The sequence below is a fragment of the Cuculus canorus genome, chromosome 6 (assembly GCF_017976375.1).
Source record: "Cuculus canorus isolate bCucCan1 chromosome 6, bCucCan1.pri, whole genome shotgun sequence".
In the NCBI taxonomy this organism is placed as follows: Eukaryota; Metazoa; Chordata; class Aves; order Cuculiformes; family Cuculidae; genus Cuculus; species Cuculus canorus.
Window position 1 is genome coordinate 5331477 of NC_071406.1, and position 22410 is coordinate 5353886.

Consider the following 22410-nt stretch of genomic DNA (forward strand, 5'->3'; position numbering starts at 1 on the left):
ATGTGAAACCATTGTTTTTTTTTTATTTCTTTTCTTTAATGCCACTGAAGAAAGTGAATCTAAAAATATGTTCTTGAAACATAGAGTATTAGATGAGGGGAAAAAAAATAAAAAAAAGTCCTGTATTGTTATCAGTCAAATAGAATGAAAATAATGAAAAATTATTAATTTGCTAATTCCAAAGCCTGAGTTTATTTAGACTTGATTCAGTCAATATCAGTCTTGTGGTATCTGAACTTGTTTGCATATAGGTCAAAGAAACTAATTGTAAGGCAATTAGTTCTTTATACTACTCAACCCTTAATAATTTCATTAGAAATATATTTGAATAGCATAAAATAGTCATTGGCACCAAAGTCCAAGCCAAGCGAGGGAAAGCATGGACTTTTCTTAAAGTGAGAGGTTGAATTTGTCTGCTGATGCCGTAGTTTAGATGGGTGGAACTCAAGGCTGAGATGTCCACAGAGGGATTTCTTCCAGCCATGGTGCTCTGGAAGTGAACTCAGCAGTGAAGTCATGCAAGGTGCTTGATACCAATTTGACACAACTTCATGGGCTGATTTAATTGTGGTCCATAAATGATTGTGTAACAGTATCTCTGATTCAATTAAGGAACAAGGATTTTACTGCACTTCTTAAGTGGAAATAAATACACAGGTCTTTGAAGCTACCTTAGGAATTAGTGAATTTTGGTGGGTTATCGGTGTATTTTTTAATACTTTATTTTTTTTAGATAGAGAAGAATAGGTTCCTTTGTTCTGCTACAGGTGTGCTTTCTGTGCAATGACACTTAAAATCTACTTGAGCATCATTACTGAAAAAACTCAAACTGTTTAGATCTTAATTAATATTAATAGGAATAACCCGCAATGACGTGAACTTGGCAAGTCAGGAATTGCAGCTGTTCTCAGCAGCAGTGGCATTAACAAAGATAATTAATTGTTTTTCCCTGAGAGATATATTTAGATTATACAATCTAAATATTCCGTTCCCTGAGCCCAAAATCAGCTTGTATTTGGTCTGCAAATACAGTAAATGAAATTAAAGTTAATGATTTTTGACTCTTATGCCATAATATGAGCTATTGCAATTACTTTTAAGGAAGTATTTTTAATAAAAAGTTAATATAATATTTTAATAAAATATTTATAGTATTTATTACATAAGCCTTAAAATGATGACTGAAGCAGTTAATGCTGTTAATTATTTTATTAGTATGAGGTAAGTACTGATTTGTTTCTTTTCTAAAGAAAAAAAAAAGCTTTGTTAGTGTTGGTTTATAAGAACCAGTTCTTCAGCTGGCCCCAAAAGTACTGTACAAAGGGGATCATAGTGAACGTGGCAGAACATATGTTCCTGGCAGAGTTCAAGATAGAAAGTATTCTTGAGCGAGTACAGCTTCGTTTGCTAAGAATTTGCAGTCAACATAATAATCCGGGAAGATTATAAAAGAATATATCGAAGTTCAGTCTTGAAGCATTGAAGTGTGCAAGGATGTGTTAATGGCACTGTAAAACGTTGAGACCCATCATGCAAGAGACCTTCGCTTGGGTTATTGATTGCCAGGCTTTAAACCCCTTATGTTTTACTTTGTTTTGAGTGTTAAGGAATCTTCATGGGTAATTTTCCTCTGAAGGTAACCCAAATTGTGATGACCATTGAAATGTTTGGGACTAGGGACACTACGGCACCTGGAAGGGAATGAGGCATCAAAGTTGTGTCGCATCCGAACACCTCCTTCATCCTTTTCTTTATGGATGTTCTGTCATAAGCGGGTTGCAATCTTGGGGAGTATTTAGTCCTGGTTCTTGAAGCTGTCATAGATACGCCCTCAAGAGTGTATGTTCATATGCTTTAAGTGTGTCGTTTTTATTAACGTTATTTTAACAGAGATTGTAGAACTGGTGCATTTAAATGCTGTTCCATAAAGCGATATCATTCTGGGCCAGGGTTTCTTTCACTATTTATTTATTTCTACAGTACTAGGTCCCTAGTGTAGGTACGACTTTTGTCTACGCTGATAACATCCAGCCTGAAAACACAACATATACGGGATGCTGTATCACTTGCTACAGTAGTAATTTCCTACTACAGGTCTAAAATCTGTGAAAACTTAAAAACCAGACAGCAGCCCCTGGGGTGGGAGCTGCTGCTGCTGTTGTGGGCTGGTGATGGAGGCAGTGTGGGCTCTTCCTGAACAAAGCAGGTGCCCTCCAGCAGCTTCACGAGCACTGCCTAGTCAACATGTGAGACTTTTTTTCCCCCCTAAACTAATATGGCACTAAACCACCAAACTAAACATTTACCTTTGTGATGTAAGTATTTCCTAAGCTGAGCTTCTATCAATTTATGCATTTATTTATGCTGCTCCGTGAGAGATACAGACTTTGCAGCAGGAAGATCTGCTGTTTATGAATGGGATGAAGCATTTTTTTCACTTGCATCTTAAATGAAATCTAAATTATACATCATGCTTTGCATGCAACAAAAGTATTAGGTGTAATGAAAAAATGATTGTGTGTGATCAGTAGTAATGATTTGCATGTTTTGTCCTGTATCTTTCCTTCAGCCTGCTGCCCAGAAAAACTACTTTGTTAGTGTATTGAAAGCAGTTATTTGAATTCATCAACTGAGATATTTCAAACCTCCGTATCTCTGGATCTTCCTGTGTTGCTTTGAGCATTCTATGTCTGGAATATCGGTTGCTTAGGATGCATATTAAAAATGTTTCACAATGTAGGTTGGCATTCAGGTCTGCATCTTTTCAACAGCAGCAGATTTGAGAGGTAAAACTGCTTTTGCTGATGTCCTAAAGTACAGTGCACTGCTCTTAATGAAAGCAGCTGGGGGACTTCTAGAAATGTGATGCCATAAATAACAATATTTACAAGCACTGAAACATACTGCTGTTGATCGTAGATCTGGTCAAACCAGCTCTTTGTGGGCTGTATGTACATAGACCTATGTTTCCAAGGAATTATAAGGACTGTGTCTGCTTCCAATGATTTAGCCCAGTGGCTGACATTCTGTAGAGCAGCTGGAAAGAGTAACTAGTGCAGCACCAAAGAAACAGCCTTCTCAGTAATTCTCTGACTCAAAATCACTTGCAAGTAAAATTGTTCTACTGTGGAGCTCCAAAGCCGTGTCTGTTTTTCTGGGGAGAATTGCCTGGTCGTATAGTTCTGCATCTCTTTCTTTCCTGCTGTTAGGATATAATTAAAGTTGCTAAAAATACATACTTCCTAATATTGTTATTTCTATGTAGGCATCTACTGTTATTTTATCCTCAAGGGAAGAGACGGTGTAAGATTGCATGGTACTTTAACTGTATTAAGTGTTCCATACTACATAAAAATAGGAGCTCCTTATTTACATCCTGATCCAAAGTCCTCTGAACACTAGAAATTATAAAAGAAACTATATAAAAAAAAATCGGAAGTACTTGCTTTGTTAGTTTTGCACAAGTATTTTTACTCCTAGGATGTGAGGAGACCTGTGAACTATTGATTTCACAGTAGTCTGTGAGACTTCACATTTTTAGTGCTAAGGAAATGAGTCGAACAAATTGGAGCATTGTTACTGCGCTTTTACTATACCGGCGTCGTACCTAATTATGGCTTAATCTACAGAACATACTGTTTGCTTAGTAAGTCCCAGCATAGATAGTTTAAGCATATGTTTTCACATCACCTGGAGGTAGTTGGGAACGACAGTGGTAACACTGTCGAGAAAGTGACAGTTTTTGAGGTTTTCCGGCATGGCTCACCTTCAATAAGCATGAAATCACTTAAAGGTAAACAGTAATAAGCATTTAAAGCCAAAGTAGCTCAATGCGAATAAAGTCTTTGTTCCCCTTTATGTGTGGTAAAACCAAGGCATAGTTTTCTCGGTACAATCTCGGCAGCTAGCAAGGTGGTAATAAAAACCTCAGCACCCCTCCTGCTCAAGTGAGATCTGGTTATTACTAATGAAGGTTAGATATCGATCACCCTTTTGACCTGCTAAAATGATGATATCTGCGGGTTTTAGCCTGAGCTTGGTACCTGAGGCTGTTTTCTTTTGATTTTTATTTAAAGCTGGCCAGTTTTCCCCGAGTATGAAGCTCTCTCTGTTTCCTCTCCTGTCTCCTCAGTTTGAATTTTAATTATTGTTCCCCCACACGTGGAAAGTCTCAAAAGGAACTTAAAAGACTTTTGGAGGGAGGAGAGTTGGGACAGAGAGAGAAGCCTGAGTTTGTGTTTGTGATGGTTTTCCTCCAGCCAGTTTTGTTGTAAGGTGGGGCCTTCCTCTGCGAAAGCTGTGGGATGTCATATTTATTCAGGTGTCTGCTAACTCCTTAGTCAGCACGTCAGCCTTATGAGCCTGATTTCCGTGACTGCGGTGGAACTTCTTAGAAGTTAAGATTACCTTGGCCACCCTTCCGTCTCCACGTACCAGGACAGCTTGAAGAAAGCAGTTATGTTAAAAGTGAAATTATTTCATCCTTAGTTTTCACGCAGTTGGCATTTGTGCAGTCTTGCATGCCATCATATAAATTCTGTTGTTGATGCTGCCTTTAGTGTTCATTTGGACTGTTTCTGTCCTCTTGTCCATCTCGTGTGACACAAGTAGGCGTAGGGATGGCAGGGATCTGGACCAGCAATAAGGTGCTGTAAGTCTTCCCAGAGGAACACTGCCTACAGATTCAATGTTTCCCCCATAAGGATGTGGGGTTCTTTATTGCCAACACACACAGACACTTGACAAACTTTAAAAAAGTGATTTTTACAAAGTTGCTTGTTAACATTGTATCAAGACTTGTCTTTATTTTCCTTTTTATCTGTTTTACTGTCTTTTTACAGTATTTAAAAATATGAGTTAGCACTTATGAAGGATAATAGAATTTCAGCTAACACAGGGAATTATGTAATCTGAAGGTATTTTAATTCAAAGGCAAAACAAATAATTTATGTATCTGATTAATTTTCTAAAAAGATGTTGAAGTTTCAAAACATTCAATAAATATATTTCTTATGATTTTTTGTATAACATTAAATAATTCACAGAGATAGTACTTGGTTTTCCTTGCATGAGGAACCACTAATGATCCTAGTATTGATGTCAGAGAAGAGCAACTTTTTGCAAGAAAGCTTTAATCAGAGATGGGTGATTCCTAGCTTGCTTTAAAAATGAAAGTTTTTCTTATCAGTCCATGCTTGAGACCTGTGATAGTCCCCTCATCCTTTTATCAACTCAACTCTTCTCCCTAGTGTCAAAGCTTTGACACTTTCCTCCTTGTTTCCAGGGAGAAAATGGGCATATGTGCTCATTAATCCTTTGAGTCGTTACTCAAGGCTCACATAACTCACCCAATGCTATTCCTGTTGTCCTGGGTGGGATAATAAATCCAAGCAGGGGTAGTTCCAAAACTAGTTAGTAGGTAGCTGGGTGACACTGTGCTGTTCTAGTGATGCAATGTGTGTATGTGTTGGCTATATTTTTACGTAGAAGAAAGGTGCTTCAGATGTGAAGCCCATCCTTTATTTTGATGTGATCCTTCTTTGTAACTTTGCCATTTTAGACAGAATACGAACTGTTCTTGTGAATACCATTTGAAGTTTTCCAGTAGCAACTTTTTACTAAATATTTCATCTTTCATCTTTCGTCTACCACTAAATAACATGTTTGCCTACTCGGATATTCACATTCAAAGCATATTGGCAGCAGCAGCTAAAATCACAATACATTGTTCTCTCTGTGTGTGAAAGTTATTATTCAATGAATACATTTCCAAATTATACCTTAAATTATCAGTCTTTGATCACACTATCAAAACAGTCCGACCTGAACTGCAGAAGATCACAATTTTAACTACTTTTCCCAACTGTTAAATTGCAATTAAGCCTATATTAGGCAACCCTGTAGTGTACCAGTGACTTAATTCTTACAATTTAACTTAGAGCTGTTGATTGGAGTTATTTAAAATAATGGATAGACTTCAATATGGAACCATTTGCAAGATTAGAGTCAAGTTTAAAATTATTTTTATGAAACCCTTTTTTGTTCTTATAGCTGCAAGTTTCTAATGTTATTTTTTTCGTATTTGTTCTGAGCTTTTTTGTATTAGAGCTATATGATATCCAGTTTGAATTGAATACTTAGTGCTGGTAATAAGACTCTTAATTGTTTACGTTGATTGTAATTATAAAGGAAATTTAGCTTGGTTTTCTGTAGTTCTTTTATCCTTTTAATCATTGATTCTGGTATACGGTTGTTTTACAGTCTTTAACCTCTTTTCCCTGTAGATTAATTATTCCAATATGAAATGATCATGGATTAAACATATGTAGTTGCTTACAGTGGCAGATTTGGCTGTTTCATTTCATATAAATCTCTCGTTGCACAAAGCTAACCGTTCATACTTAAGACTCATCTAGTCATTAGAATTGAATTATGTAATAGGTGTCCATCTGGTATTGAAACCTGTTCATCGCTATTTCATGTTATTTTAAGTGGGATCGTTCCAAGAAATGCTTAGGGACGTCAAGTTTGCCACTCCTGACTGTGAGAGTGTGGTAGGACAGGGCTTCCTTCCTAGATGCAAAAATATTTTCATGTTTATTGCCTTTTGATAAGGTTTTCTCCAAGAGTTTAGTCCTCAGTCCTCCTTTTTTTCCATGCTCTGTGTCACTCTGTACTACATTTGAGTACTTTGGTTGTGTGCAAGTCGGAAGTTCTATACATCTCCCCCAACCCATTACATTAATCGCTGTGGGATAGAACAGTGTTGCTATCCATCAAGCTCGGCCACTATCTCCCTGACACTGATCATGGTTAGCAGAGCAGTTAGTATTAAATGATTGGCAATGGAATGACAAAAGAGTGGGTAGAGAAGATGGATAGCCCCGTGTTGCCGCACTTAAGAGCGAGCTGGAAGCAGCAGTTCAGAGCTGGGTAAAAATTATCTGATTGCTGTGATGACAGCTAGGCTGCCTGTTATGGCAAACGTTCTCTCCGTACGAATAGCTGAGTACTGGAATAGATGAGCTAAGAAGGACACAACTGTCACTGCAGGATTTAAGAACTGCATTGGTAACTATGTGGCCTTAGGAAATGAGGCTGTTGTTTATATCACAAGAGCTGGACTGGTAATCTCATGCGACCACAGCTAGTCCTGTGTGTTTTGAAGTTCTCTGAAGCTGCTGATGATTCCGAGTTGTTCCTGAAGCACATGGGTGAGAGGGAGGGGAGAAAAAAGCCTACAGAAGAAGCCAGAGTATATGAGCTCTCGGGATTTTTCCTGAACGAACTGGTTTGTTGCTGGCAGACTGTATAATTCCAGGATTAAATTATCTAGTACAATATTGAAAATGTTATTTTTTGACAAAAGGAATAAAATAAGCCTTTGAGTCCTAAAACAAAGTAACCAAGAAAATCGGCCGCCAATGATAAGAAAGTCTCAACATCCTTATCTAGGGAAATAAGAGAAAGCAAAGATGATGGTTCAGTTCCATCCAGATAGACTAGAGTTCCTTCCATGCTACTTTGAGATCTTTCATCCTTTAAGATAACTCACTGCTTATGGTTCCTTTTTTTCTGTTTTTTTTTTTTTTTAAGTATAACTTTATTTTCCCATTATATAGTCATCTGAATTACCTACATCTTACCTGTTTCTTTCCTTCATGAAGTTATCTAAAATTTTAAAGAAGACCCAAAACTTTACTTTATTCAAAGTGATGATAAACAGAGCAGAATTTTTCTATTCCCACAATGTTCTTGGTATCTTCAAATACTGCAACGCTTTTGTTTGTGCTTTTTGTTTCTGTCTTGGGCAGATGTTATTAGAGGTTGAAAAAAATCAAAGGAAATGGTTTTGGTTTTTTTACATGGTAATAAACCTACTGAATTGAACCAATGACATCCTTGATTAGCGTTTGGTATGTGAAATGTATCTAAATTTATTATCTTCCAGCATTTGCTAAAAATAATAGTATATGAAAACTCACAACTAGACAACATCTGCTCAACAGAAGACTTATCAAAGGTGTTGTAATAAACTATGTAATGAATGTTTTCAGCTTCCAAAAGAGAGAAAATAATGTGTATGGCATTTTTTTAAAATAGTTTGTCTGAAGTCAGGATTTCCATCCTAATTTGAGAAGAAGCAGCAGTTTCCCCCTGAAAACATTGAGTAAATTTGGAGTCTTTACAGCTAGCGCAGTTAGAAGTGTAACTTCGAAATCTCTGCGTTAAAACAGCTAACACAGATAGTCGATTACAAAGATTCATTTGAAGTCCTGCTTAGAGGCACAGTAAGTGGCCCACTGCATCGAACTGGGTTTGAAATTGGCTCAGGGTGACTTGTTCTCAGTCCCAATCCGTCTGCTCATTTCTTCTGCTTTTCAGGAGTTTGTCTGTTAGATCTTTTTGAGATTTGATCCTGGGAGTAGCTGAAAGCCTCAGTCTTTTTCTCCATTGAGCTTCTCAAAGAAGCAGCGAGCGTGTATGTGTACAGAACAAGAATGTATTATAGGATTTCTTCTGCATGGGAAAAGTTGTGATGTTTACCAAGGGGTATGCTTGGACTAGGAAGTGTATAGCGTAGAGGGTGTCCCCGGAAAGTTCCTGCTAAGTTCCTCATCATTCCTAATAGGAGCTAATTTCTTTCTTTCTTTATGTAAATATTTGTAAGTGTTCTCTTGCAACCCTTTCCTCCTGCCAAGGAGGCTTGCACTAAAGCAACAAAATGGTAATATCATGGTTGGACTTGATGATCCAAGAGGTCTTTTCCAAACTTAATGGTTCTATGAGTCTGTGATAATTAATACAGACCAAGGTGAAGAGGATCAGGGGTTTTCACGTTCCATATAAATGGTTTCTTCAAAGACATTTTGTTCTGTGACATGGGAAGAAGAGAAGACTTGTTTCAGTGGAAACCTTAGAGGAGTTTCCACAAATGAGAGCATTTTCGTTTGCGTTCACCCTGGCACTGTCTGGCTGTCAGCAGCTAAACGATCGTGTTGTTGGCTCTGTTATGAGGTTTGTCACCCTTCATACGTAGAGGAATAAGTGCTGGTCACTTTGACTCTTCATCCTGACGTTAGCATTCAGTCAAAATCTGGCTGTTTGGAAAGAAGGACGACTTCACACTGGGGAACGTGTTCATGTTTCCTCCAGTCTTCAAGGACGTAAAATGTAATTGTGAAGAACTGGTTCATAGTGAGCTTGTTGAGACTTGAGCTTCTGTTCTGCATAAGGCTACTGGGAGTGGCAAATGACAAGATTACAGGTAATGTTTTACTATTAGTATAGCTCTATTTTATTAAAGAAGGCATCTGGCTATTCTCTAGTATTTTTGTGTCATTAGAGAACATCACTATCATGTCATTTTGTAGTTTGCTGAGATATGTACTATTGTGTGACCCTTTGCCGATTAGGTAAAAAACGTATAGGGAATATTTGGGTCTTTCTCATTATCTGAATAATTCTTAGATTTCTCTGTCCACAAAGTGTGCCAAATTAAGGCTGAATAATAACCTTCTCTGCCTCAAATCCACAGGAGGGGACTCGGGGTCAGCCTCCTTAATGAAAATATGTTTCTGTCAAAGAAAGAGCAAAACCAAGAGGAACAAGGCTGTCCCTAGACTTAGCAGCTGCCCACCTCTAAAATACTTCAGGATTTGTATGAACCAGTGGATAGTTTTAGTCGTCTTATTAACACTGATCTCTGACAATGTTTGCTCAGCCTGATCCATAAGTAATAGTCGCACCGTGCGAGTCTGAACTATATAAAGAATTATTGTAGCTGTGTGATGTAAATGAGGGATTTGAGAGTGAATATTAAAGGTCTAGGTTATGGGTTGAGAAGTAGGGTAGCTGATGTCAATTAAAAGACTGACCAGATGCTAAACAAGATGTCCATGACCTTGTTGGGAGGAAGATGTGCAGGCTGAGGAAAGCTTGCACGTGGCGTTAAAAGATATGTAGCATAAACTGACCATATGGTGCTTTCAGTGACTGGTACCTGTGCATGTGCTTTGCCTATGGATGAAGCAATTAGTTGATTATTAAGTGCTGAATAAATGAAAAATACCATGCCAGCAACTGAATAAATAAACATAAATCATATATATATTCCTGTTCAGGAATGCTATAGTGATGTGAACACATGCAGCTGCTTAAGCCCCTTTCCGCAACAGAAGCTCAAATCGTGGTCTGGTAAATCTTGGGAGAGATTTTTGATTCCTGTGAATAAAACTTTACTCCCTGACGTTGAACACAGCATTGTGTTGAATCGGGTAGGACAGAAATAAATGATAACATTTTTTTTATACCCTGAATGTAAAAACTCTCTTTACTGTTTTGCAAGAGGCAAAAGGATTTTGTCTGTCGTTTAGTGTGGCCAAAACATAAATATTGTACTGTATGCTGAGCTCTAAAAATGTAGATTTAACTCAAAAGGTATAAAAGGTTGAAAAAGGATTATGTAAAAGTCTGAAAAGTCATAAATGGGAAATGCTGTGTATGCTTTTTCTTCCCTTCTCCTATTCAGTTACAGTAATTTAGGTTTTAGCATATGATGAATTCTATCGTAAATTACTACCAGAATATGCTTTTCAACTTTTGAGTAAATTTTTCAGAAATTAATCTGCAAACCCTTCCATGTTTCAGGGAGAGATCAAAGAAAATCCCAAATGGAAAACGTGCTTGGGGGGGGGAGAGAGGGGGAAGCTCTGAGTTTTCAAGCTCTTGTAATGAAGATAACTTAATTAAAATCAAAGCAAAACTAATTAAGAACTTAAAAGTACATGTTTTTGACTGCATAATATCCCTGAAACATGGCAGAACAGGCTTATTGTCATGGATGGACATTCCTGGCCATGCAGACGGGTGACACAGTCATTGGTGGATCACAGTGAAAATGTACAGCTCTGTTAGTTTTCTGACTATTCTTATTGGCCTTTCTGTTCTTTTCTTAGTCTCTGGCTTCCTTAATGTCTTAAAAAATTGCTATTTTGGCAGGCCATGCTCCCTCTTCCCTGGGGGTTTTGTCTGGGTATGCGGCTGGGGTCAAAGCGGCTGAACTTAGTGTTTATCTGGTTTGTTTTATCGTGGTTCTTCTCTTGATCTCACCCATTCCCAAATTATAAGGGAAAGTATGTTTATACACACATCCACCTGTTCTATACACATCTTTTCTTTCCCTTTCCTTTCCTGGAAGAGAAGATTGAAAACTCCAAATTTGTTTGTTTCACTTGAACCACAGAAAAAGTACCTTTAATTTCTTAAAAAGTGCAAGAAGTCATTAAATTGAATTAATTAAACATTCTTGATTAGTCTTCAGCTATTTTTATAGAAGCTTTAAAAATTGTGTTGTCATGATCTTTAATCCTTAAATATTAATTTGTATGGTACTATATCATATCACTTAATCCAAAAACCCACACTTAGAAGCTTTTAGTTTGCATATGTGTTTTTTTATGAACATTTAGTGAAAACCTAATGAGCATATTCCCTGCTATAATGGACCAAAATTTTAGTAGACTGAATTTTTTTCACTTTGAAAAGTGTCGCCATATGGTAGGTTTGTTTTTTTCAGGCTCTCAGGTGCTCTTAGCAGATGGAGATTGAAGTGCTCTGAAGACGGCGCACCAAGCAACTACCGTCGAAGCGGGGTGGTGGGGTCACCGAGACCATAGCAAAAGCCTGGCAGATCCATAGAGCCCAAACAGTGGAATTCTGAAAGTGGGGACAATGCTGATGCCTGCAGGGAAAAACAATTTAGAAGTACAACAGCTTCCCTGTGCATCTGGTTCCCCGATGAAAACAGATATTAATTAATTAGATTCACAGGAAATAACTTACATTCTCATGATAGACCTGAAGAAGCACTCAATTATATAAATGTTATCTCCTGTATAGTTCTTTTCAAGGACCCTGTTGACCTACTTTTCATAATTGCATTCCCTCAAATAAGGAAGATTTCGATACCTTTGACCTCTTCCAGTCAACGTGATCACAGCGGGTGACCTTCCTCCCTCATCACTTAGGAGCTGAATGTGTCTTTTCTTTCCCTTACTGAAGTGGGAGCATCCCTCTTGTAGGCAGGCACTGCTCCTGTCTTGTGTGCTGACTGTTTGGTTTGTTTGTTTGCCTTTTTTTGCCCCTTGTCTATCAACGGCAGAGTGGAATTCTGTTTTTCCAAGTCTAGTGGAACTGCATAAATTATAATTGCAATTACTTATTATAATGGAGATTTTGATCTTTATCTTCTTTTAGAAAGAAACATTTTTGGCTCTAGAAACATCGAGTTGGAAACAAAGGCACCTGTTTTTTTTTTTTTTGGTGAAACTTTCCTTCTAAGAGACATTGCCAGGTGTTCGCAACGTAGGAGAGGAGTACTATCCTTGGGGAGGCTGAGCTTTCATTTACCCATAAAGAGATGATTTCTAACCATCTGCTCTGTATCTCAAAGAATTGATATGTTAAAAATATGTGAATTTTCGCTTCCAGTGGGAGCCCTCCTGTGCAGCACACACAATACTGAAGGAAACGGTGTACAAGAAGTGTCACTGAAAATAACTGTTGTCTTCAGTTATAAAATAAAACCATCTTAGATGACAATTTTTTTAGCAAGTTTGTTAAAGAAAGCCCACTAATTAGTGCATGTGTATGATTAACTGCTCTAATTCATTTTGCAATGATAGCTGAAAATAAAGATAATTCTATAGATGCACTAAAAAAAAAACAGTTTGAAGAAGCAGTTTCAGAGCCAATAAAACCCTGAGCTAATATTAAGCTGCTTTATTCTAAACAAGATCTATTTTTCAAAGTGTGTTTTAAGTTAGTGTTTTTCTTCACTCTGCTAGGTTTTTCTTGAGATAGAGAGCATAAAAAGCTCAGATCTCCATAATTTCTGTTCTGCCGCATAAAATACAAACCAAGAATTTAATTGTATGGAAATAGCTAAATTATTATTATTATTTTTTTTTTAAAGTAGAAACTAAGCCTGTTTTCCAGGCACGTGTACTGGAATCTGCGCCATATAGGAAATAGCTTTTCAGAACTTGTTTATGTCCAGTTAGTTAGGCTGTTTTCATATATTTTGCCCAAAATAAGAACAAATGTAAGATTTATTTGTGTAGACACGTGACAGCTTTAGAAGAACCTGGTGCACTGACAGGCAGGGGATAATCACCAACAGTGGTGCTCAGTGACTGCTGTATCCATGTTGCTCTTGATATCTTATTTCCCATCAGTTCTTTGTGTCAGACACTTGTTACCCTTGAGCCTGGTGGTAGGTTACTTCTCTTTTCCGTATAGCTTCTTGGTTGAATGCCATTTACTCAGGCATTTATGGTGTTTCAGATGTTTCCATTGGATTCCTGTTCGTTACGGCTGGCAGCAGCGCTCTTTGGATGGGTTTTGACTGGCAGTTGACACTCAGAGAAGAGGGATGTTTATTCCTGATAGAAGTCTAAAGCATAAGGAGATGTTGCAGGGGAGAAAGGCCTTTGATTTAAAGGCAGTGTAGCAATATGTTTACTTCTGCCTTAAATTCTACATTCCCAGGGAAGATATCATAGAATAGTTTGGGTTGGAAGGGACCTTAAAGATCATCCAGTTCCAACCCCCCTGCCATGGGCAGGGACATCTCACTGGCTCAGGCTGCCCGAGGCCCATCCAACCTGGCCTTAAACACCTCCAGGGATGGGGCAGCCACAGCTTCCTTGGGCAACCTGTGCCAGTGTCTCGCCACTCTCCTGGTGAAGAAATACTTCCTTATATCAAGCCTAAATCTGTCCCTCTCCAGTTTATACCCATTCCCTCTCGTCCTATCCCCACGAATGGCCCCTCTCCAGCTTTTCTGTAGCCCCTTCAGGTACTGGAAGGTCGCTATAAGATCTCCTCTGAGCCTTCTCTTCTCCAGGCTGAACAGCCCCAACTCTCTCAGCCTGTCCTCCTATGGGAGGTGCTCCAGCCCTCCGATCATCTTTGTAGCCTCCTCTGGACCCGTTCCAACAGTTCTGTCTCCTTCTTATGTTGAGGATTCCAGAACTGGACACAGTATTCCAGATGAATTCTCACAAGAGAGGAATAAAGGGGCAGAATCCCCCATCTTGACCTGCTGGCCACGCTGCTTTTGATGCAGCCCAGGATACCGTTGGCCTTCTGGGAGTGATATTAAGGACTATGTACAATGGGATCTTTTTTTTTGTACCAGCTTCATCTCTCACTCCTAGGGTTCCTTCTGGGAAAGCCACAGGGCTTATGGACAGGGTTTGGTATAGACATTGCACTAAAAACCTACAAAAGAACAGCTCTGCACATTTCACAGTGATTTCATTGGCATCACTGTTAGGATTGTTTACAAACTAGGCTGAAATTCTTCATTGGTTTCAAATGTGATTTTCCTAACACTGGTCTCTCCTTGGTGCAGTATATAATTAGGCTGGGAGTATTAGATTTGGACATAAATGACAGCATTGATTTCTCCTTTTACCCGATTATTGACCAGACTTAGGAAAGAAACAAGGTTTCTTTTTCTGTAGGTATTTTGCATGTAGGTAATTAAGTTCATGTAGATCCAGCCACTTGCGTAAACTTGACTGTATAAGTGTTTTCACAAATTTACATTTTTTTTTATTTATTCTTTAACTTTTTCCTCTTAGCTGCCAGTTTAGAAATCTATTAAAAAACTAAAAAAAATCTAATTTGAAGTAATTTGATTTTATGAATCTTAATTCATTAAGTGAGCCATTTCAACTCTTTGTTTGCTCTGAGAAATAGTTGTTCTTGAGTGATATAAATACATGGACATGATAGATAACTACTTTTGAGTGAGTTTTAATATTCCCAGGTCTTTTACAAAGAAACGTGTTTTACTCAAAAAATGATACTTTACACTGTAGTAAATGTTTTCCATAAAGAAACAGAAATTTACTGTGGATTTCAAGAAAACAAATATTAAACAGCTCTTGAAACAGGTTTTGCTCACACTACCATGTATCTTTGAAATGCTGAAACTTAAACTCCTTCCTTCTTTCTAATTTCCAAGATGTTTTTCCAAGAAGTGCTTTCAAAGCAGGACCTTTAATCATCTCCCTGAAACATTTAAGAAAACCACTTCCATACACATGCAAACTAACACTTCTAATTATGCAGTCACTCATTTTATCCAAAGATAGACAACTGAAAGGACTGAGCGCTGTTTGTTGTTGTAGTAAATGCAAGGGATTAAAATGTAACAAAAACGCTTTGATTCCTACAGTTATAGATGCGGTGTTGTAGCTGGGTTAAGCAATATGAAGCCTGTCTGCGTAGTAGTTGCAACTTGAGAATTGTCGAATGGTTTGGGTTGGAAAGGACCTTAAAGATCTTCCAGTTCCAACTCCCCTGCCATGGGAGGGACACCTTCCACTAGAACAGGTTGCTCAAAGCCTCATCCAGCCTGGCCTTGATCTCACTTGAAACTCCAGCCATCGATAGTTTTAGAGACTGACCTTGGAAATGAGGTGTGCACGAATGAACTGATAGGTTCATTCCTAATAACAAAGGTTCCCTTTGTTATTTGCTGGAGTAATATTAAGTAGATGTCCCAAAACCTGTACTGTAAGAGTTTTCCTTTGAAGCTCGCAGGCAGTTTTACAAGGGTGTTTAGTAGTATATATTAGAGCGATTGGACGATGCAACATGTATATGGCGTCTGCAAAACAGATATTGTGTTCAGAGGCCAGTTGAGTTGTTCTGAGGAACAGTGGTTTTTTGTTATCGTAATACCTGTTGTTGTATCAGACTAAGAAACCAGTGTCATAATGCTTCTTGAAAAACCTAAGCCCTTAATCACAAGTTGCAGCAACAAAGGTCTTTCAAGAGAGTAACTCAGTTTGGCGGGCACCAAAGCTGGCGGTGTACGGGGCACCAACTTACAGCATTCTCATAGTGATAAGAAAGTAACAATATCTGTTGGCTTTCGATATGAACTAAACTGATGGATAGGTCTACAAGTGGAATTGAGCTTAATTCTCTCCTTTATTTATACCTGGTTTTATCTCTCTGTAACAGTATTGGCTTCACTGAAATTATTTCTCACTTACATCAGTGAGAAAGTAATCAAAAAACCTCTTCCCGGCGATCTGCAATGTAACCATGTTGAAGGCACTACTGTCATTTATATATTGATAAAACTAATGTTACGTATTGCACAGAGGCTTTGTGAGCTTCAACTAATGTTAAAATAGTTTTATATTAATTAATGAGTAGTCTTGAGCTAATTAACTCTAGATCTCAAGTACGTCACACTTTAATGGCTGAATGCAGCAAGCTCCTTGTGTGTGCCAGGGTTCCAAAACTGCCCTCTTTTTAAGGACTCAGGTTTTCAAGATGCCTCAACGTTGGCTTTTGATAACTAAATGCTTTGTTGGGAACTTTGGCAGATGAAATATAAAATAGATTTTATATAAACTGAGATAGGATTTGAGAATTAAAATATGTATCTGAAGAAATAGTAAAAACTATATGTTAATATAAAAAAATCTTTGCTTACCAAAATACGTATTTGAAAATTTGATTACTCGAAACAGCAATTTGCAAATATTATCTGGGATAGGAGAGGAAAATGGGGGTGCTGATAATATGAAATTAAAGCTTGCTGATTTCTATCAAGTGAATAGATTTACATCACAGTGAAATAGAGAAACACAGAATTTCTTAAGATTCTACTTGCTAGTGCTGTTCACGTCTGGTTGGGTTGGAACAGTTAGAAGGTGCTCCTACTGGAACACCAAAGTGGGATATTAGGACTCGACAGCCTAGGGAAGGGCATAGATATCTCGTTAAGTTATTATTTCCCGTTGTTTCTATTGCATACTTTGATACCTAAGTTCAGAATCACTTCATTTTCACTTTTTTTTTTACATTGTACCACTTTGCTTTCCTTCATTTTTAATCATTGCATTCTAAACCATTCTCATTTGCAGAAGAACATCAGTTATGTGACGTAGGAGAGTTTCAGTGTCATGATCGCGTGACTTGTGTCTCCCAACACTGGCTGTGTGATGGAGAGCCTGATTGTCCCGATGATTCTGATGAATCTTTAGACACATGTAAGTAAAGAAGGATCCACTCTTGTTTCATCTTCCTCTTAGCAGTAACCTTTATAGTTGTATTAACTGTATAGTTGAAAGAATGTATTCTTTCTTTTGTTTTGTTTTAATAAATCCTGAATGAATCGAGGGAGGGAAACGGGTTACATTCACTTTGCAGGTGAGAGACAAAAGAAATGGAAGAGATGGGAGGTGTTTTGCTCGTGTGCCACTTTGTAATTAACACTGTTGCCAGAACGTATGTTCCCTGTCCTTTCACTGAGCTGTAGCGAGGGCAGAGGCAGTGTCACGCACAGGGAAAAATGTATTCTGCTAAAAGAGGGGAGGAGGTGGGGTGGAACTGAATAGTGCAAAATGTTTTCAATAAAAGTATGAAAAGCATGCAAACATCAAAGGGAGAAATGAAAGAAGATGTGAAAACTATGAGGGGAAAAGAAGCAAAGAAAGGAAAATGAGGGAAAGCTTTAATAAAACATGTTTAATTATAATAAAAGACCTTGTTTTCTCGAATGTAGCTAAGAGTTTCTGAAGACCGGAGTAGCAACCTCATGGACTTTTTTCTTATCAGCCTTGTAGACTATTGATGAGGTGATATTAAATCTTAATGTTGCCTTGTTTCCTGCATTCAGAGGAAAATGAGGAAATCTCCTGATTTATCCCCAGAATAATCATTTAATATAGGAGAAGAACCCTGTATTTTGTATCAAAGCAATACTGGCAATCAGGAAGGCTAGAAATGTGGTTTGTTGCTAAAAAGAAAAGAAAATATCAAACATCAGACAGTATTTAGGACTGTAATCTTTAAAATGAGGGATAGAAAGTCGAGATGTCTGGAAACTGTTCCTGTCTGGGCAAACATCGCACTGATGATTGCAGCCTTCCTGCTCCCACCGTTTGTTCTTTGGAACAGATAGGAAAATTGCCTCCGGGGCTGTGGTGAGGGTGCTCTGATTCTCCACCTTTGAAACTCTTGGGACTCTCGAAACAAAAATGCGGTAATGGGAAGCACTGGGTGCATTTAAGTTTTTATGACTGCATTGATGATTGATTACTGTCTAATGCAATATTTTCAAGCATAGCGTTAGTATCTGCAGTTACAAGTTTTTCTCATAAGTAATGAATGTAGTGATAAAAGCACAAAAGCATTCACACACACAGTTTTTAATTTGCCTCCTAACATTTAACACATAGATCCAGATCCAGTGGCTTTCTGGATGCCCAAGTATTTTCTTCCCAGTATATTGCATGTGTATTATTTTGGACTAGATGATCTGTGTTCAGTGGTGCCATTCGAAGTCACAGCATATTAAAACCACAACTTTTGAAGTTTGTTGATGGCTTGAAGAAAGAGCGATGTGGTGGGAAAACAAGCCTACGCTCTTCCTGACATCAACCCAGCCTCGTCCTCTTGGAAACACCTTCCTTTTTGCAAATGCTAACAGTTCTGTAGGATGCGTTACTTAGGCTGTCCTACATCAAAGATAAGAGTTGGCATCGTTGCTTTTCTGGTTGTGGAGCAGAAATATGTTTGAATCCTTACGCGTGCACATCTCACACAGCCCTTTGCTGATGAGTTTCTGGTTAATGTGGTGCCTGGGCAACACTTAAAGGCTGAGATGGTAAATGTGGTGGGTCTGGTGCCCTGATTCACCTTTGCTGTTCAGCTCGGCCTCAGACCTTTGTGTGAGAACCAAGCAACAGCACTGGGGTGCTGGGTAAAACTTTCCCACAACTATATTTTGGTCTTGATGGTTCTGTATTTGTTCAGCAGCGTAATTTGCTGTCAAATGTAGTATTTCTTGAAATATATGTATGTACTTTATCAGGTAAGTTGTTTCTTGTTAGAGGTGAATATAATGTTCTTGGATTTTCCTGCTGATACTTTGCATCACAGTTATCTGTAAGGAGTTACAAACTACCTTAAAAATGTTCTCATGAAATATTTGAAGTCTGTGTTGGTAATGTAGGGTACGCAGCACCTTCCATTATCTATTTGTCAGCTTTTTGCTGACTTACCTAACAATGAATTATTTGATGTAGCCTGACAGATATTGTTAGTTGTTCCTATAGCCATAAACAAATGGAGTTTGATTTTTTTTTTGTTTTCCCACGTGGATTTGTGCCTAGTAGTATGATTCTCTGGGTTATAATAACATACAAGCATTGATGAAAGCTTTTCCGGCAAGTGGAAGTTCTTAACTTCTCACCTACAGCGATTGCAAGGTGTCTGAAGGGAGAGAAATTCTGATGCTCCATCTTTTCCCACAGTGGGAATATTAAAAGTTGTACTAGTCTCATCGCTCAACCATCTATTTGCAGAAAACTTTGAGGAACTAATATCTTTGTGGGCTCTCTCCTGGTAGCATTTTAACTAGGTTTTGCAATGGAACCTGAAAGTTATTAGACTTTACAAACACACGTAATATGACTAGATCAAGTAATTTCTTAAGGAATCCACCTGAAATCATACAATCTAGTCCCTTTATTAGTGTTAGTAAAGAGATGGAAAGGGCAGAAAAATGACACTGTTAGTTGTTGAATTCAGTGTCTGTGTTGGCAAAGGTTGGGCTTTATACAGCCACTGGTTTCGTGGGCTTTTAATGAGCATAATGCAGGTTTCCTGTCACTGCCTGTGTTCTTCTGAGTCAATGGACAGCTTCCATCACCAATCTCTTCTTCTACTTCTCCCATCTTCCACTAAATAATCTCACAAATAGCTTTGTAAAACCAAAAAATAATTCCTACAGTACCTGTACTTGTCTTCTCTCCCCTCTTTCTTAGCAGCTGTGATTCTTTCTACTCTCCCTGGAGCTTCTGCATTTTATAGTACTAAAGAACCTGATCCAGTAATTTGTAATTTAGTGAACAAATTGTTTTGTTTTTGTTTTTTTTTAGTTCGTGAGTTGTTCAGAAGAATATTGATTTAAAAAAAATATTAATAATACTCTTGACCAAGTGCTTTCTATCATTTCTTGGGTGGTTAAGTCCTTAGGTTGTTTATAACATTCTTGCAAATAGTCAGGATTCAAAAATCAATTTGCTTAACCTAATCGGATGATGTTAGGTTCTTCAGTAGAATAAATCAGCAAGCTCACTTGAAATCAATAGAACTCTATCAGATGCCCCAGAATCTGGCCAGACGTGTTTGACTTTTACAGATAGCTGTTGGCCTGGAGATTGATGAAAATGTTTAGAGGACTTCCTTACTGTAAAAAGAAAAAAAAAAAAACGAAAAAAGTCTTAAAAAAAACCTCTAACACTGTCTGTAGACTCATCTGCCAAACTATTTTGGTGGTACAATTACAAGAGTTGCATACTGGTGGAAAACGGAGTTTGTATATGTATCTTTAAATAAGCCATATCGTTACCTATGGAATATCAGTGACTTCTGAAACCTAAATATTTGATTTGATGTACTACTACCTTGTTTCCTCTTCAGAGTCCTACAGGGTTGAGATCTACAAGCTATAATGGCAAATGACTCCATCCACTTGGTAATTGAGAATTTTTTTGTGTTTGCAGCTTCAGGATTTGTCTGGTTTGCATATTGTTTTTTTAATCTTTGTTCACAAACTCTTCTCTGTCAGAATGCTTTGTGCTAAAGCAAGGTGAAACAAAGGAGCAGGAAAAAGAAATTGCTTATTTTCTAGTTTCCTTCTGGAACCGTACACGTTGATTATGTTTGGTTTTTGTAATGCTTGGTGCGACGGCAGTTCCAGCAGGAGCTGGTTTATTGTCTCTTAGCCATGAAGAAGGAAAAGTGCTGTAACACTGCCTAATACTTACCCTTTGAAGAGAGCCTTGAGGTCTTGCACAAGTATACCCTGAGCTCTTTTGTTATCCGTCAGTGGCGTGTTGCGGGCATCAGTGCTTAGTTATGGTACAGTTGCCTATTAGGAATATCTGTGACCCTAAGTACTGCTTGAATATCTTGAATATCTTATGAGAGGGGAAAAAAAAACAGTACAGTATGAGAATTACTACTACCAAGACGTGAAACTACTTGATGCTCAGTTATTTTAACAGCATCAACATTCTGAAAACAACTCGCTCTACGCTGCCAGACTGCAATTCTCTCCTTTGTGTTGTCCACAACTATTCATTCTTTGTTCTCCTGGCACTGTTCTTGTATTTGAGTTTTCTTAAATGCTATCGGAATGACTGCATACATGCCACACGCAGTTTATTGTAGCTGACTGGTCCTGAATTGAAAGAACCCCAGTTTTTATTAACAAATCATCAAATTTGAATGGTCATTGCCTCTTGAAGTTTGAGTAGCCTTACCATAGCATATTGAAATTATCTCTGATAATAATATTTCTCTAGGATTTTAAGAGAATATCATCTTCTATAACCATGATTAAAATGAAGTTGGAGGAGCAAATTAAATGTAGCAACCAGAAATAACTTGTTTAAAGGCTTGTGTCTCACTTTGTTTGCTAAAATAGCTTCTTTCATTCTCTGGATGCTAATTATATAAGGCTAGTTTCTCAAGCTTAACAATTATTAATTGGGTGCCTCAATTGTAGTTCTTTTACCAGCAAAGGATAAGATAATTGGATGTGATGTTGCTCCTGTAGTATGAAACAATAAAGATTAAATTTCCTAAAGCTCCTAATTCTTTTATGAGTAGATTCATTGAAATTCAGTAGAAGCCAGGTTACCAAACTGATCTGAAGTAGTTTTGGAAAATCTCAGATAAATAAATACCTTGCGTACATTGAAGATGAGCTCCATTTACCATGTTGAAGGTAAATGAAGAAAATGCTGGACGTGAGGGAAATGTGATCTTGTGTTATCGCTTCCATTTACTATGGAACAAGGAATCTGCTGTGTCTAATAGCTGCTCACACCTATTCTTCAGCCGGATACTTGACTGTGTTACTGATCATATTAATCGAAGCAGCTTTATTTGAGATGATGAATGCGTACTGACTTTTTCGGTCTGAATCATATCAGTAGAGTAAAAAAGTTATAAAGTTGTTATAGGGAGTGAACCACAACAAAGTAACAGATGTCCATAAATTTTGAGAAACTTCTGCTACTTTACATAAAATTAAGTTAAATGCTTAAGGCAGCAATGCAGTATTGCCATGGTGTTATGTTATCTGGTGAAAAGAAGTGCTTCTGACAGGACAAGATGAATGTTTTGGAGTAGGATTAACTTTCCTGATAGCATTGTTACAGACCTGAAAGAAAACACTGTTCCAACTGAAGGTCTCCTTGAAGTTTACCCTGGCAAACTTACTGTGGTGGGTAACTGCTGGTAAAGAAAAGATGCATGAAGATGTATTTATTATAACAGATGTTTTTTGCCATCCTGTGT

General features: G+C 37.8%; 1 protein-coding gene across 1 annotated transcript in view; it reads left to right on the top strand.

Annotated features, from left to right (window-relative positions):
- Nucleotides 1-22410, top strand: part of LRP1B (LDL receptor related protein 1B) — a 722645-nt gene that overhangs the window by 156158 nt on the left and 544077 nt on the right. Inside the window, exon 2 of the mRNA XM_054070318.1 lies at nt 16959-17084. Coding sequence (XP_053926293.1) covers nt 16959-17084 — 126 coding nt within the window. The remainder of the gene's footprint in view (nt 1-16958; nt 17085-22410) is intronic.